The sequence below is a fragment of the Charadrius vociferus genome, unplaced genomic scaffold, assembly GCF_000708025.1.
Source record: "Charadrius vociferus isolate BGI_N301 unplaced genomic scaffold, ASM70802v2 scaffold59, whole genome shotgun sequence".
In the NCBI taxonomy this organism is placed as follows: domain Eukaryota; kingdom Metazoa; phylum Chordata; class Aves; order Charadriiformes; family Charadriidae; genus Charadrius; species Charadrius vociferus.
The window spans coordinates 4,601,875-4,619,647 of record NW_009661371.1 but is presented as its reverse complement, the minus strand read 5'-3'; the positions used below and the strand labels follow the sequence as shown (position 1 = coordinate 4,619,647).

Below are 17,773 nucleotides of genomic sequence, written 5' to 3'. Positions count from 1 at the left end.
TCTGTATATAATTCACTTTATACAATAGTACCTCATGTATTTTGAATCTCCAAATTTTCCTCAAATAGGCATTTTTATGTGAAACTGTGGCTCAAACTTTGTGAAGACCTGCTCTTAAAAGTTTTCTTCATCTTGTGAGTACAACACAAGACACAACCCATGTTCTGAAAATACTGTATTTGGGTACTATTGCTGTCAAGCAGTTGTTTATATACAAAGCCCACAGCATAGCACCTCTAATTAAAAAAAAAAAAAAACAACAAAAAAAAAAAACAAAAAACCCCCAAACAAACAAAAAAAAAGCATAAGGATCTTTTCTGGCAAGCTCTTCATATTTTCTAGCCCCCCATAAAACTAGTCAGAGGTTTAAGCTAATACAACACGATCTGCCGGTTTCAAAGAGAGAGTGAGACAGAGCGAGTGCACGGGAAATTGTTTGTTTCCCTTGCAAAACCCATAGTAAGTGGCAGTCTCTATACATCTCATAGCTCTCAGCAGCTAATCCTATGAGCATTTAATGCACTGAACATAATTATCCTTTGCTTGAAGGATTATTGACTTCTATAGAGGGACAGGGGTGGTGAAATGTAAATGGGCATCTGGGAAATGGAGAAAAGCTCTCAGGGACAACTCTTTTCAAAGAAAAAGTATGAAATGCATCGCTGACACGCCCCCATTCTTATTTAACGTAACTTATCTGTTGTAGGACCAGATTATCTGCTAAATTTTTTGCCAAACAGTGCAGTGGAAGCGAACCCTTGCAGAATTGAGTACAACGGCTTTTCAGGTCTTCCTCCTCTTTTTTCCCCACCAACAGGATCCGGTATTTTATATTGATCGTCTTGGTTTATTTTAAAAATGTCTACGACTCAGATCAGATCCCATCCTTGAACAGCAGTTCAAAATGTGAAAAGCAGAATCTCTATTCCAGTATATCACGTCTGCACGTTCACAAGGTCACACCACATCACTCTTGGTAGTGGCCACTGACCCAGCGAGCGCTCCCATTTAGAGCCCCAATAGCTGGCACGGCCCATGCCCGCACGCATACTAAGAGCTTCCCAAAAACATTGAATAAAATAGGGAAGGGAATTCATGTTGTAGAAATCTACATAATGCAAACTGACAAGTAGGGATAGGCACTCAACGATGATTGCAGCTTAAGCTGAAGGAAAGACCGTTCCGAGGCATTTCAATTGACTTCCGAAATATCTCTAGGGTAGGAGCACAGAAACCTGAGCTCAACCACTGAACTTCAGTAAAAGCTCCTCATTATTTAGTAGCAGTGGACACGGAGGACAAAATATTAATAACTGGCTTTGCAGAGATCTCTCTCTTGGGAATAACTGATCTTCATCCTAACACGATGCATGTTCCAGTTGATGTTTTTCCCACAGTCAGATATTTCTAAATACTTCCTCCTGTGGCTGTATGGGTATTTAATACGCTGAGAACTACTGCTGGGCTGGAAACTAAACGGCCTACTTTCAGGACCCTGGAAGACCTATAAGGTTAAATTTTGAACTCTTTCGCCTATTCCAAGTAACTGTGGGAGAGGAAGGAACAGAGAACCTGGTCACAAACTTTGCTTCTACAGGAAATCAGACAAAAGATTTATGCCTAAGGATGCAAAAGCAAAAAAAAAAAAGCTCAAGAACACTTTATGTGGGCACATATGTTTACAGGAAATGTTAATTCAAACATTTTCAAGCAAGATGTTTCAAATCCTACACAACATTTTAAGTAAGCGAGGGGATGCTCATGTACACTTTGTATAGAGAGTCATTTTGGGTTTCTTACACCGCAGTCTAACCAGTGGACATGGGGGATGCCGAGGAGCAATCACACCAGCAGGGGTAAAACTGATGGCACATGCAGCCAGATTTTATTTTCAGCTTTAAAGCACCACTCATGATTGCAAACCACTACATATGAGTAAAGAGTCTAGCCCAAAGGTGAAAACAACTATCCCGGGCGCATTTTAAATGGTTAAAGCAAAGACCTATGACATATGTATACACTGCAAGTGTTAAAGCCTCCATCAGCAGGGTGTTCTAACAGCACAGGTTGCTTTTTTTATTTTATACAAATCATGGAATATTTCATTTCATGATTACAGCACTCTATCCAACCTAACTCAGCTTGGTTAAGTTTTTCAAAAGGCTCATGAGGGGACATCTCAGTTTTGAACTGCAGCTGTCTAATCTGAACAACCACAGTGTACTATTGAACTACAGCACTGAATTTTACTGCACTGAGCTAACTTAAAATAGTAAAAGAAATCAAGGTGAATTGATTCTAGAATAAAGAAAAAAATAGATTAAGGGCTATCCAAGTAATTTTTATTTGATATGAAAAATGCTAGACATAGGAAAGATCTTAGAATTCCCCTCTTTCCAAGTGGAGGAAAAACCAAACGTGCTGGTAAACCCTGCTGGTAACACAGTGCAAAGAGACACTCTTGGTACAAGGGATGAACAGGATACTCTTGCGTGAGAGTAGGATGATTCCTACCTGGAGTAAGAGAAATAAAATGTAGTATGAGAAGATGCGAGATCATGCACTTGGAGACAATCAACAAGGATCTAGGAACTTATCTGTCAGAAATGACTGTGAAGAGAGTTTCAGCGTATCAACTAATCAGAAGGTGACTGAACTGCTAAGGTGAGGCAGCAGAAGGAGAACCCAGTGAGATCACAGCACGCATCATCCAGAAATACAGAAGTTCTGGGCTCTTCTCCATGGCCCCAACAGAAACGTAGCACCCACTGCCAGCTGTACGTTTGCAATAAAGACTGGACTTAAAGCCATACACATACATAGATTCAGAGAAGAACTACCAGTATTATCAGAAGAAGAAAAACCAGTATTCAAGAAAGTGCAAGAGGAGCATGGGTTATTCAGCCCAAGCTGAGAAAGGGTATGATCACTATCTAGAAATAGGAAGGAGGAAAAAGAAATATTTCCAGCAAAAGGCAATGCAGGCGCAAAGCCTAACGAGCAGGAAGGTGAAAGAAGACTGCTATCTAATGAACCACAGAGATTCTCAAAACCAGGCTCAACAGGAGCTGTGGTAGAGAAGGCTTTCAAACCGAAGCTAGACAAAGTTATGAACGTGCTGTGCAAGTGTCTCATGGCAGTGACCCAGAAAATCCCTTCCAGACCCATGTCACTCCTACAAGCAGAAAAATCTGAAGCCAGCCTGTTGGGTTTTTTTAATATAGTTACCATTCAGAAGCAGACTAACAAAAGAAGGGAAAAGACAAAAATCAACATGATTAACATCATAACATTTTAGATTTTCTTACTGGCAGCTTGTTAGTGAAGACAAGTATTCTCTACACTTACAAGGAAAATATTTTTAAAAGATATAGATACATAGGGAGATGCTATGCACAGATGCGAAAACTGGAGACTTCCATTTGTACACTGAGTCTTACTTCTATAAAATACCAAATTAATTGAAAGAAATTTGATAAAAATTTAAATAGAGACAAGACAATGCACAAGCAATTAAACAATATTTTTTTTTATGTTTGATGACTGCAGCCATTTCAATGCCACCCTTGGAGTTTTAAATAAAGGATTACCTTTCCTTTATAGTATCAAAGAATAGTTCATGAGAAAAGTGGGTTGCTTTCTTTTTTTTCCCCCTAATGCAATGACTTTGCTTTTCAGTAACTTAAGTGATAGGAGAGAAACATGCATAATTCTTCTGCTAATGACTGGCACCAAATAAGAAATCAAGCACCACGACTAATTGTTTTCTATGTGCTTGCTCTACACCAGAAGTTTCGTCTACTTTCCTTGTCTGACAACGAAAGATGCACACTTTTGCTTCTCCTCAAATAAACTGAGGAACTGCAATATTGCAAGTTGCATATCTAAACACACAAGTGGATGTCAACCTTATTTTTAAGAATATTCTGATTGTAGCATTCTTTAATATAAAGCAAAAATGTGTATTACATGTGCATTTCAAAACAGTGATACGAAATTTTAAAAAATGCTGGTCAAAAGAGGCGGCAAATAATTTTGCTTATAAAATGGGGATGATGTTATTTTTAAAATAAGGTAAATGGGGATGATGTTATTTTTAAAATAAGGTAAAATTTAAAAGAAAGGTTACCAAAAAACATCTTAAAAGTTTCTAGATAATACTTCTGAGACCAATGCACAGAGAGTAAAATTTTTCATATTTGCATTATACCGTAATATAGGTAATGTCTCACTGTTTTTTCTGAATAATGTAAAAATAGCACAGCAACGAGACAACTCAAAATATTTTTAGATGACAAGCATTTCCCTTTATACATTACTAATGTTGCAAAATCTCAAAATAGTATGATTTTACCTTATCTATGATTTTTAATGCTATACTAATATGCCTACTCAAACAGCTTTATTACTTATTATATGAGTTTTGAAAGTGCAACTGTACTCATGCCATGGCAATATAACAGCAGTGAATGTGGCTGTAACACCCCCAGCTTTGCTTGCTAAATTTCTTTACATTTTCTCTCGTAAGGTAGCCAAAGAAAATTAATGAAAATTTTTCACAGTGACAGAAGCTTTTAAAACTATATGTGGTATCACGCATTCCTAATACCTCCAGAGTTTGTATTCTGTCACACAAAACAAGATTCCTACTTCCTTGAACAACTATGAATATTTACTAGTTTGGGCAAAAGATCTACATGTGTGTGCTCACTGTGATCATAGGAAGGGGAAAAAGTAAATGATCATTTTTCTTCTTTTCATCAAAGAGTGTTTAGGAAGTGCAAAGGTGTTACCTAAATTCTGCAGTACAGCAGTGCAGCAACAACTGTGCAAAGCCATTTAAAATTATTTACACAGATCAACACAGAAGCATCTTTTATATTAATAGTATCTTCATTGAATTTTTGAACAGCCTACTTTCTTTGTAGTCTAAGTGGCAGTTATTCAAAACGGTAATATCAAACGCTAAGTTCAATTAGCCCCCTACCTTAAAAAAAAAAAAAAAAAAATCACGTAATTTTTACAAATGTCCACAACAACATATTCACAACATAAGCAAAACAAGAAGGCTCCATATGGAGCCTGCTAAAACCAAGGCTGTTTTAGAGCAAGGAGACCTTGTCAATTGAAGCTCCACATTATTCTGCTTAAAATGCTGATATTCAGATGTGACTTCCAGAAATTTATCTATTTGTGTCTGTGCAGGTGTGCACACAGAGTTTAAATCATCCCTTATACGCCTGCCTTAGGTCAACAGTATACTAAAAAACACAATCCACGTAGCAACTTCTGCGTGTTACTGACACCACGAAATATTTCAACGGTGTTTATTTAGGAAGAGATTTTAAATCAGAGATTGCCAAGCTGCAGAAAGATAAGCAGCACGGAAATCAGCTGGAAATACTAGGACCAATAACTGAAGCCTGTTCTACAACTAAAATTAGTGAAGTTCATCTTTTTTTCCCACCACCTACCAGAAGATACGCTATAGAGACCCAGGATGCGTGCATGTACATCACCTACTTCATTAGGTCACCTTGCAATAACCAGAAATTTTGAGAGTCAAATCTTACCCACTGATTCATAACAGCACTAGAATGGTCTCTGCTCTAACAGCCCGTGGTGCAAGAGATTATGAAGGTTACTTTCTTTCATAGAAGTGGTAGACATTTTAGTCATTTACTACATTAAACATGTTATCTCTGCATGCTTAACTGAATAAAAACCCAGCTGGAACATTGAACCTCCATTTAAAAAAAATAATAAAAATCTTATTACTGTAACTCAGGAGTTCCTAAATTTAGTCTTCCCTGGGTACCATCATCACAGAAAGAAGAGTAATGTACAATACTAATGGAAGTGGCAGGTGTGGGAGTGACATTTAACTGTCTAAACAACCTCTTCCTTCAACAGGAAAGAGGTAGATAAATAGATTTTCTGTACACTATTGCTGACATGCATGCCACTGTGTGTGAAACTATGTTTTAGTATCCATTTATTTAGGAATAGCAGCTGTATTTGGGGATCTTGGAAACTCTCTACTAAAAGGAAATTTCTGAAATCCTTTGCTCTGAGATGCAAGAAAGCTCTCATCTTCTCACAAAACTAAAAAAAAAAACAAAAAACCAAACCAAAAAACCTCACACAAACAACCCCAACATTATCAACTAAAAGAACCTACTGTTTTGAAAACGAGCAAGATTAAACAGGACAGAAACTCCTGGAGTCGTCAGACGACAGAAAATGTTTGCAGAGGTCATACACCAACAAGGAAGGAGAGGTACACCTAAAATACAGATTTCTATAGTTATTAACAGAAAACTAACACTGTTTTCATTTTAGCTTGCTTTTTATTCTGCTCCTACAGCTGTGAACAGCTTCACTTTTGCAAGAATTATTATAAGTCTCTTCTGTGCTGCCTTAAAAAATTCCGTGGACCTCCATTTCCAGATGCAGAGTTAATTATTTAAGTAGGACATTTTATAAAGGCTCCAAAATCCATAAATTCATGCATTCTCCTTTTACTCATTGTTCCTTAAAAGCAAGGACAACAGAAAAGAAAAAAAAAAAACCTTCTCCATTATTTATGGATATTTCAAACAAAATCCCTCTATAGTCAACTTCTTATTCAAAGGTCAAAAAAAACTAGCTAAAAATCCACTGGTGATGTGGGTCAAAACTGAAAAGGCAAGCAAGCACACCAGGGACACACATCCAAGTCTGACATCTGGCTCTTTCCTGAGCAATCTAGAAGAGTAGAGCGCTACCGCCTGCCAAGTATTTGGAAGATTTTTTTGCTCCTAGCTCATTATCCAGACATTAAGATTTAGAGGTCAAGCTGTACCTCGATCAGCGAAGCAGCAGAGGCAGACAGTGTACAATGCAAGGTTTGAAGAACCTTTAGCTGCTTATGCATAAGAAAAAAAACAAGTCAAGAGCACAAAAAAATGTAATGGGTTAAAATGAGAAGGCGGCTGATGGTTCAGCAAGCCTAGGATATAGCTAACCAAGAAATAATTCCCACAATTCAGTTCCAATTTCCCAAAATCTAGAATGATTTTTTTTTTTTCAACCACAACTGAATATATCCAGTTTTCAGGTAAAATGTCACCCCGTGTTCAAGCCATCAATCCGACTACCAACATTAAATTTATGGTCCAGTTCTGCAGCCATATTCTCTTTTTCAGGCCCTACCATGCCCTTTCAAATCATCCCACGTTAGACCTTCCTGAGACTCATGTAACTCCTCCAGCATTCGGTAGGTTGGCAGGCACACAGCAGCAGATCGGCATTTAGGAAACAATGCTACGGATGGAGTCCTAAGAGCACAACTCAGCTCCCATTCTCCTGGCTCTGCAGGAATACCAGCAGCATAGAACAGCAAAAGCCTATTTTTAACTATAAAGCAAGCCAACATCACTAAATACACAAAGGGAGCAGACCTACAAAATAGCACAACGTGGGGAGGGGGAAGCTTTAATTCATTTTTGTTACTTGCAAAGTCACAGTTTGGAGTCAAGCTATAAAGTAATAAATCCTACCCAGTCAGCGTGTCCAAATGACCCAGTGCACAGCGCCTATGCTTGTAAGCTAGCAAGCTGACAGGCTGCGGTCGGTTAAAATGAGCCAATATTTATAGATTGAGTGAAAGAAATCACAGGTTGAGGAATTTGACCGCTGGGTTATTGTCTGGGTTTACAATGTGGTTCCTCCCTCGCTGTCCATATACCTCTGAAGATCAGGTAACTGCAGTTACCAAGAGGACGCATTACTGCTACCAAACATCAGCAATGCTTTCACTTGGTCACCAACCAACCCTGGGACAGTTGGAATAAGTTATCTACACGTAGAAAGTTACAAGTGCTACATACAGCTACACCTTACCATTGCCATAGCATTTGTTAGCTTATTAACAGATACTAAATGCAGCTATAATATAATACTTTGCACTTCTTTGCATCCTAACTCACAAGCCTGCTTTTTCCTCTATTTTGAAAAGCAATTGGCTCTTGATTCAAGTCAAGAAGCTGGGGTTGAAAGAGAAGGTTGGTGTTAAACCAGTTTTCATATTCCCAGTCCAAAGGAGAAGTGTCATCTCCATTTCAAGCTGTGAATGCCATGGAGGTATGCATATATTTGAGTGTAGAGTCACAACCATCTTGATATTCAAGGCAAAATCTTCACATTTTGTCAAATGGTTCAGAGCTTTCTGTTGTTGTTTACAGTAGTCACTAAACTGGAACTCAGAAGACATTTAAGGAAAAATCATAAAGTCTCTGAACTAAAGGAGGGGCATCCTCGCTCCCACCCACTACATAACACAGGAACTATGAAATCTGTAGCAGATCAAATTATTTGAGGCTTTTTTAAGGTAATTCAGACAGGCTTTGGTAGGAATGGCATATTACAGGAGACATCAACTTGACTGCCTGTAACACAGGACTCGGGAAAGGCTGGAAAACTAGCCAGTCCAAGCTGTGAGATTTAGCAGGCTACTCCCCATTTTGGAAAAATCCTCTTTCACTTTTCATGAAAAGAGAACTCAACATGCTGGGATTTTGTCCTCCAACGTTTGCAATGGAGACCATGGATCACAAAAAGACTGATGCCCTTATTTTTAGCTTTTTGACCAGCTAAAGGTTTAGAACAAGTAGAGAATGCCAGGTTAGCTAAATACTGTGAGGTTGGTTCATGGTTGCAAGCTTCACATTTGCAGTGAGAGCAACCCAAAAAGACAGATGAAGCTTTTTGGCCAAAGGCTGGATCCACATTCTTCCACATTACCATACTGCACTAGTCTAAAAACCAAGTCCAGCATCACAAGTGTAAATTACAAACACCACCTAAACAAAATTTCATCCTATCTTCCAGTTATTTCATCAAATGCAATTGGTTGCGATCCTTCATCTTTTCCAAGAAAGCAAACAAACCCCAAACCAAAACAAAAACATTAGGCGATAGCTGATTTCCACCCCTACATCTCAGATGTATTACCAACAAAGTAGCAGCACTATTTGGGTCAAGTGCTATGTTAACATAAAGCTATTTACCTTCAAACATCACCCACATAAACGCACTGCAATCTGTTGTCCTTCATCTGCCCTTCTAATATCCCCATACAAACACGGCTTTAGGAAGGAATGACAAACACTCCTATAAATTCCAGCTCCCGGGCACAGGATCAGCACTCACAAGCAACCCACTGAGCAGAGACCCCTTCAGTTCAGCTTATCCTTCCTGTATTTCTCAGCTGAATCATCATCATCTCAAAATGAACAGCAAAAAAGACTACTGGCAACCTGACAAAACTGGAAGAACGACCAACCATCCAGTACCAGGATACCGGATGAGTGCCAGTTACATTTCAGTAACAGATTAATGGGTTAAGCACGCAGAGGTTGAAATCATAAAAAGTCTGCAAACCTGCAGGGGTCATCCCACACTTCTCTTGGACGACAACTACCAGACTCTTTTAAATACAATACTGAAAATGAAGGGTCGCACGTACAAGGTTCTTTGGTCAAGGGTAAATCTTGAGACACTAATATTTCATTTTGCTCAAATCCTTAACATTAACTATACTTATCACGTAGGGTCTTCAAAGTCAGTAGTACCTCTCAGCTACTGGCAATAAAGAACACTGGAAACCCTGCTTCAGTATTACCCTCATCTTCATGAACTCCCGAAATACTCTATCGAGGGTTTTTTTTTCTTTCTAGTAGTATTACTTCTATGAATTTTTTAATTCAGAGAATGCTAACAAGAATGCATCAATTCAAGTCTGGTAATATACCTGCTGTTACAACTAAGATACCAAAAATCAAAATCAGACTTCAATAAAATAAACCTGAGATCCTGGAAATCTTGTATTAATTTCAGTCAGACAAAAATCACACCACTGTGTATTCATGAAAGGATTAGTAAAATTAGTTCAGCCTTCCAAACATCAAGGATGCTGTTAAGGACTATTTGTTGCAATTTAAAGCCTAGAAATCACCAAGGAATAAAAAATATCTAAGAAAACCAAACTTTGAATAAGCTTAAAAAAATTATACTGAAGAGTTTCCAGCATCAACATCATTCATTATCCCAGAGAGCTGATGGTCTGAACACAGTTTAAATGTTCATCCAATTCTTGTTTAGAAATTAGAAATCATGGTTCCTAGCACTCGTATTGTTAAATCATGTGCGGTTATTTTCTCATATTTCATTGATTTGCAGGCAACCTGCAAAGCGATCAAATACACAAGTATTTTGCAGATGAGTTTCAGCTGGATTTTTGGCATGCCTAAAGACCAGGTAGGAGCGCTTACAACTCAGTAATGATAAATAGTATTAGTCTGTTAGTCTCAAAATAGCATTTTGGAAGAAGCCAACTTTCCTTTTCAGGTTCACATCTGTATTATAACTATAAATGACACATTTCAGTGTGCACCATCATAACTATCACTTTGCAAGCACTCCGACACCACCACTAGATTTAGCCACTTTGGAACATAAACCAAAACCAGTAATACCAATTACAATTATTTCCCCAATTCCCGACATGAGGCCTGAACTCTTCCTGGTATATAAACTTTCTAAACAAATGCCCTAATGTGAGATCTTCTACACCAACTATCCGTGTTGAACTGAAAAAAATGTCAGCTGCTTCTTAAAAAGGTAGAGAAAGCAGCGTTGCGCACACATGCACAATGTGCATATAGATGGTGGCTTTTCTGGTGTGGTTTTCTTTGCTCTCTCAAATATGTTGTGCAATCCCCAGGGCCTGAAACAGTAACAGAAAGACGGCAGGACATCTCCTATACGCCAAGGATGCTTTTTTTGCCATCTCTACAGGTCACTAATGTATTCACTGTCATCCCTATGAAATGACCCAAATTTCACCATTTATAAGCTTTTGAGAATATCTGCAGTTAAATGTTGTCCTGGAGAACAGGAATTTAGCCAGACTCCACCACAGATCTCTGGTACGATGCCAGGCAAGTCACTTAAAATCAACCTTTCAGATGACCATTAGGCCGTGGGTGCCTGAACTGGGCCAATACACAGAAAATTCAAATAAAAAAATCCATACTTCGAACACTTATTTAGGCCTAGCTATGCTGAGGAATAAGCATGTTAAGTTCTCAAAATTCTTTTGGCTTTTTGCCAAGGATTTGCTTCAACGGAGCTACCTGAAAGATGAAGAAAATGCCCACCCCTGCACTACTTTAATGAATCACATGAACACTGTAGTTACAAACACCTTAAAAGCCACAGGGAAAAAAAAAAATTTAATGCTTTCATCTTCTGAGTAGGACTTGAATAGCATATCATAAACACAACCTGGCCATTTGAGCAATGAAACTAGCCCAAAATATCAAACAGTTGCTCATTAAATCAGAGCGATCCACCTTGAGGTGAATCTTGTAGAAGATATATGGTCATGTCACTAAAGACTGTATCATAATGCATCTATGAAGAGGTGAAATACTATTCCTAATCACATGAAAAATCCACAAGTCCTTTATTGGTCTACAGAGAGGATTTTTTTTTTCCAAAATATACAAATTAAAAGGAAAGGAATAATCGGAAGGGGCCAAACCAGAAATGTGGTTTCAGTAAGCAATAAAGGTCCCTAACAACAACAGGAAAAAATCTGTATCAGGTCCCAGTGCAACATAATTCATTAAGACAAGCAAAATTGCAACCATCAGCAGCTACAGTAGCTAATAGGTTACTACCTAGTCGGAGTTCTTTTTCATACATCTATTATTTTTTTTTTCCACATACATATAAAAAAATATCCAGGTATGATGCCATCTCAGATTATTCATCTTACCAAGCGTAGCCACTGATCACATCACCACACCTCTCCTCCCCATGTCTTATTAGTGCTGTGTTATGCTCACTCAAAGGACAAATAACTATCCCAGGTTACATGTATTGTTTGAGTTACAACAGAATACAGATGATCTCTTCTAGAAAATTATGTCAACCAACACCCTTACTACCAAAGTAAAATAACCATATTTGAACAATTACCAGTTAATCAAGACTCTTCCTCAAAATACGACTTATTTCCTTTTCATTCCTGGGAGCAAGGGGGTGTCTAGGACAGGGCCACAAATCTTTATGAACTAAAATATGGTAACAACAAGCCAAAGATTTGACTTACTGCTTTCACTATTTTTCAGTAATTCAAGACAGGTCAAGCACATCAAAAGACTACAGTAGCTATATGATGACTAAAGAAAAGTCACTGGGCTGGCAGAGAAACATATCATTTATTAGCAGACTTTATTTCAATAATACCCAAAGTAAAAGTGTAGCTTACTCTTTCTTACAGGTTGTGTGTAAGTCATTCCAATGTCTCCTGCAATTCTTGAGTTGTTAATCATTACACAGTCACGAAAGAACTACGCATTTCATGTGACATTTTTAAAAGCCATTATATCTGTCAATTTTTTCATTTTTTTAAATAACCTTGAGTGGAGTTCCTACAAACACATACAAGGGACACGGAAAAATGAGATAGAAAGATAACATTTCAGAAGACCCAAGTCTACCATGGGAACCTTCGTACGCTAGACCTTCATGTGATTTTTCCAACATAATAAAGCAGGTATACAATGCAATGCTTGAAACTTTTCAAGAGATGGTTGTTTCAACAACCACAAAGTGACCATTTTGGAAACATCACTCACCCTCCTAACATTTAAGATTAAGAAAATTATAATGACAGCACTACAAAACTAGTTGAGAGGACTCCTAAATCAGCAAGGATACAGCCAAATAGAACACACCTACTGAACTACATGAAAGCTGGTTAAGTACTTTAAATACAATAACTAAGCAGAACTACTTTTTCAACAATCCAGCTTTCATTTCTCTGCCATCTTTCACCCAGAGCATACTTTTAGTCCCTGTTCAGAAGGTGACAATAGTTGTGTATCAAGGTGTGTATCACCCACAGAGCAACACCACCTTCCGATGGGCATCCGTGGCACGGCTTCAAAGTCTTCCAATTTAGGAAATGTGAGGCACAGAGGACCAGCACACCTGATTGATGTGACTGATTTTATTTCTTATATTAAGTAATCTAGGAAACGCAACACAATTTTTTACTTTTTCTCTCTCCATTCTCACCACGATGAACATAATGGTCAGTTTGTATACTATTTTCACAGAACAGTAGATTTAACCCATATCCCTCATTCTCTCACTAAACTAGTGTGAAATTAAAATTTAACAACATTAACTAAAATTAATTCACAGAATTTTGTGAAACCTTGCACAGGAGATTTTTGCATTCAATTCCAGATTGTCCCAGCAAATCAAGCTGTGAGACTTCAGGCAGGGATGTCACTGAAGTAATTCAGGCTCTCTCCTTGAAATAAGATCAAGTCAGATATCAATAAAAGATTTAGGATTCTGGGAACGTATTAACATGAAAATTACTCATTACGAAAAACAACTAATTCAGTAAGTTTTCCTTTTAGGCAAAGCCAGACAAAGTCTGCATACGTTGAAACTCCAGGCTGGCAGTCCCTTTCCACCAAGAATTCACATCTTTCAGTCCAATTTTCCAAGCAAAATATCCTCTGCCTGGAGAACAAGCATGGAAAGTTTCATTGCCAAAGTGGTGGGTTTTGCTGAGCTACGTTGTGTCCTAACATTTTCATTTTAAACTTGTATATAAACTCTAAATTATGGGTTTTGTTCATGCAAAATCTGCAATTGTGTGACAGCCCTATGTCAAAGTATGATTTCTTTCTCTTATAGATATGTGGACATTTCTTAATGTAAACTAATTTTCTCCTAAAGCAGTACCTTAACCTTTGCCTGTTTACTATTCCTACCTTTTGGTCCAGAGAGTGAAATTCACCTCTGTGATTTAATTAACTCAAAGCAATACAGCTAAAATATGACAGAGCTTGTAACACTGAGTCTCTAAAATGCCAGGTTAATTTTCTCCTTTATCTATAAGCAATTGTTTTATATCAGTTAGACTTGCTGTTTCACAAGAATCAATCTAGAACTTTTCACCAACATTCTCTGGAGAGTAGAAAGAGCTTTCTCATTTCATTTGTATTTGCAATTCAAGTTATCCTATTTCAGCTTCTTCAGTACTTGAGTTTCAGGAGGAAAGAAGGTTTTTCATTTTTAGATTAAGTTCTAAATATTTCATGAACGCCACATGATTTGGTAACACGAACTCCCTTATACTTAGAATGTAATTAAGAAGAAGGGAAAGGAACAAAACAGTCCACAACAAGAAGCTGTGATATGTCTGCTACATGCGTAAGAAAAATCCACTAGACACATTCTGAAATGTTTCTAGAAATGCTTCTGAAATGTTTCCATATTTCTACATAATCAAAACTGAATTCCTGAAGAAAATGTTCCTCCTTTAAAAAGTTCCTGCTATCACATCTTCCCAATATTTACGATCCTTAGCTGTATATGCTGAACATACTGTACACATTCCCATGCACATTCTAACACACACACGATGCACATAACATATTTATATATCTTTTCAAGACACAAATTGTCAGATTGAGAATTATACTGAATCATACCAAATCTAGCATGAAGATTTAAACGTGTTAACTGAGCAACAAGAATCTGTACTTCTAGAATCTTTTTATCCTGTAAAACCTAAATTTCTAATTCCTGACACCTGAGGCCTTGTTAAATAATGTTTGCTCTTCTGCTTATGAATGCATTTTTCCCAAACAATAAACACAGGCAGCCTATGGGATTAAAGCATGACAAAGGTGTAGCTGACTCATGGGATCAATTAGAAAGCATCAGGACTTATGCCTTTTGTTCATTCCATGTTTTACTAACAGTTTCTGCGTTTTCAACATAAGCATATCACAGATGTTAAACGCCATGCTATGAGGCAACGGCACACTACTACCATACACTAGACAGAATAAATCTATTCTTATCACCACTTACAATTATATCACTTGTTCTACAGCTTGAATATTTCTTTAAAGTTTTAGCAAATGCATAATGATTTTAATTGAATGCTCACAGCTTCTTGCCCCAATGTATCTCAGCATTTTCCCAGTAAATTTTTAACATTCGAAAAGAACCTACAGAGTTGCCTTTTCTAAGGTAAAAACAATCTTAAATACAGCCACCGACTCTAATGCCACCTCAGGTACAGCTTTCCCTCCAAACCCACTATTAAATTCACAAGCAGGAAAGCCCGTGAGCAGGACGACAAGCAGTTTCAATCTCCATGCAGTTTGCCCGTGACAGGTTATTGATAGAACAAACAGAATTTGCAATACTTACTGAGTGCTTCTCCTGCTGGCCCATAACTCCATGGTTAGCTGGGATTGCAAGGGGTTTCATAATGAAGAAACATAAGCTGAGCTGAATTTACACATCATGTACCAATTTCTCATGGATGGCAAGTCACCCTCTACGGCATTACATTAAAAAGAGGAGGAGGGGGGGAAACCAAGCTGGAGCTAAAAGTGTCACTCCTGGTAAGCTCAAACCCCCCCTCGCACTTGTAGTGCGGCGCCGCGATCCAAACGACAGCGTTAGGCTCCATTTTTGTAACACTGAAAGTCTAAGCATGTCAGGATGTAGAGAGCCTGATGAAACCCTACATAGCCAGCATTCATCCAAGGGAACAAACCCATTCCCGGAGCCTGAGGAATGGGAAGCAAAGAAAAAGGAGGAAAAAAGCTAAAATGGCTGACTGCACAGAGACTCCCTCAAAAAGGCTTAATACAGTATTATATTAGTCAGGGTGCGGGAACCAGCCTCCAGCATTCAGCCAAGCATTGTTAACGCTCCTGTTTCATTTGCAATCACACACATTCGCACACGCAGCCTCCCCCCTGCTCCAGCACTACCCTCCACTCCCCCAAAATCAGGGCAGAGCCCGCAGATAGGGACCTCCTCCCCTGGCTGCTAATGATGCTGACAGAGTAGTGACCAGTGATCTCTGTTCCACTCAGCTAACCAAGTTTGCACAATTAATCTTAACAGCATGACATTGATGGACATTTAGTTTTATGATGCCTGTTCCTCGCAATCACGACGAGCCCGTCTACCGCCCAAAGAGTCAGCAACAAAAATACAACAGTTACACACACACACACACAAAAACCCAGAGAATCATGAGTCTGAATGCAATACGCCAATATAATTACGTTATTGTGCTTACTTTGGAAGACCATGGCTGCAGGCAGTTGGCATAGCAACGCACAAGGAAAGCCATTTCCTGGGTAGAAAGAATGCTTCCTTTTCTAAATAAAAAATTCCTCTTAGGATACAAACGGCATTGCTGCTTCCTGCAGAAAGCAAAGACACTGTAGTCTGTCTCTTAACCTGCACACAGGCACACACTCAATGCAGTTCCAGTGATGTAAGTGGATTTCTCTCGCTCTCTCCTCTCCCTCCCTCTCCCCTTTATCCACCGAAATATTCAAGTCAAATGGAAGACACATTCCTTGAGGCTCGCCCCCTCTGATACTTAACCATTTCACTCATTAAGGTAGCGATGGACAATGCAGATAAAACAGCAAGCTCTTGCCTGTAGCTGGTATCAGCCTCTGAAGGTGAGAGCAGCCCCAGAGGGGAGGGATCCCTTCGCTGCTGGCTCCTGAGAATACCCCTGAAGTCCGGGTGGGAATAAGGACCCACGTTTACCTCGCCAAATCCTGAACTGAACACGACTTTTCATGAAGATGAGGATAAAGCAGAGGGTTTGACATCACCTCCCGTTTTCCCCCACCCAAAAGAGTGCTGCTGCAGAGCTGTAAACATTGTTATCAACTATTTATACACAGTGCACTTGAGGAGCTCGCTCAGATTTTCAGCAGCTTCACCACTACACAGGCCACAGACATCCAGGGGCTGGGGCAGGTAAACGTCCAGAACCCTTTAACACGTCATGTAAAGTCTTTCTGATTTATAGCTCCTGCTTCTCCTTGCACACCGCATACACAAATACCACTAAAAACAAAAGGGGATGCAAGATCTGGAAGAGATTGACATACATATGGCTTTTATAATTCTCCTCTCTGACTGTAGTTATATCTGAAACTCAGAAATTTCCCCAGTCACTCCTATTTACACTATACCACTTCTCGGGTTATACTGGCAACATCATACTGCAGAGGAGCTAAAACACAACAGGGAACGCGCTCAAGCCGTAAACTAATTGTCAGCCCCCATCATACGACGTACATTTTAAGTGCCACAGATTCACTCCACTTGACACGGGGGAGACCAAGCCAGGGCAAACAGGAACATGCCACTCTTCCATTAGGCTTCAACTCTAGTACAGTTCTCTACAACACATTTACAACACATTCTTTAAAATCAAAGACCATCTGTGCTTAAAGTAACTTCAAAGTCTTTTTTTTTTTTTTTTTCTTAACGAGAACAATAGCAAAAAGACTTAACAGTTGCTACACAGGCAAAAACACACAGGAAAAAATGAATACTACAGAATACTATGTCATAGAGTCGGCAGCTGCCTTCCACCAAAATAACATGTCCACTGATAATTAGTTTCGTTTGTCACACAGTGATTTCTTTTGGTACTGACAATGACTGCTAGTAAATGAGGCTATAAAAATTAGTGGAAATGAATTCTATTAAAGCAAGAAAATATCCTGTAATATCTGCTCTATTATTTCCACAGTTATTCTAAGGACACCATTTCACAAACAGCACATTTTACATGTAAATATATTCAATTTAGGAGAGTTTAGTGACACCTGCACCTTTGGTGTTCTAGCATACACTA

General features: G+C 38.6%; 1 protein-coding gene across 1 annotated transcript in view; it reads right to left on the bottom strand.

The window, feature by feature from the left end:
* The window catches only part of RAPGEF2 (Rap guanine nucleotide exchange factor (GEF) 2), a 68,666-nt gene extending 52,996 nt beyond the window's left edge, over positions 1-15,670 (bottom strand). The window contains exon 1 of the mRNA XM_009893721.1: positions 15,298-15,670. Within this exon, the coding sequence (XP_009892023.1) occupies positions 15,298-15,357 (60 nt within the window). The 5' untranslated portion in view covers positions 15,358-15,670. The remainder of the gene's footprint in view (positions 1-15,297) is intronic.
* Positions 15,671-17,773: the final 2,103 nt, after the last annotated feature.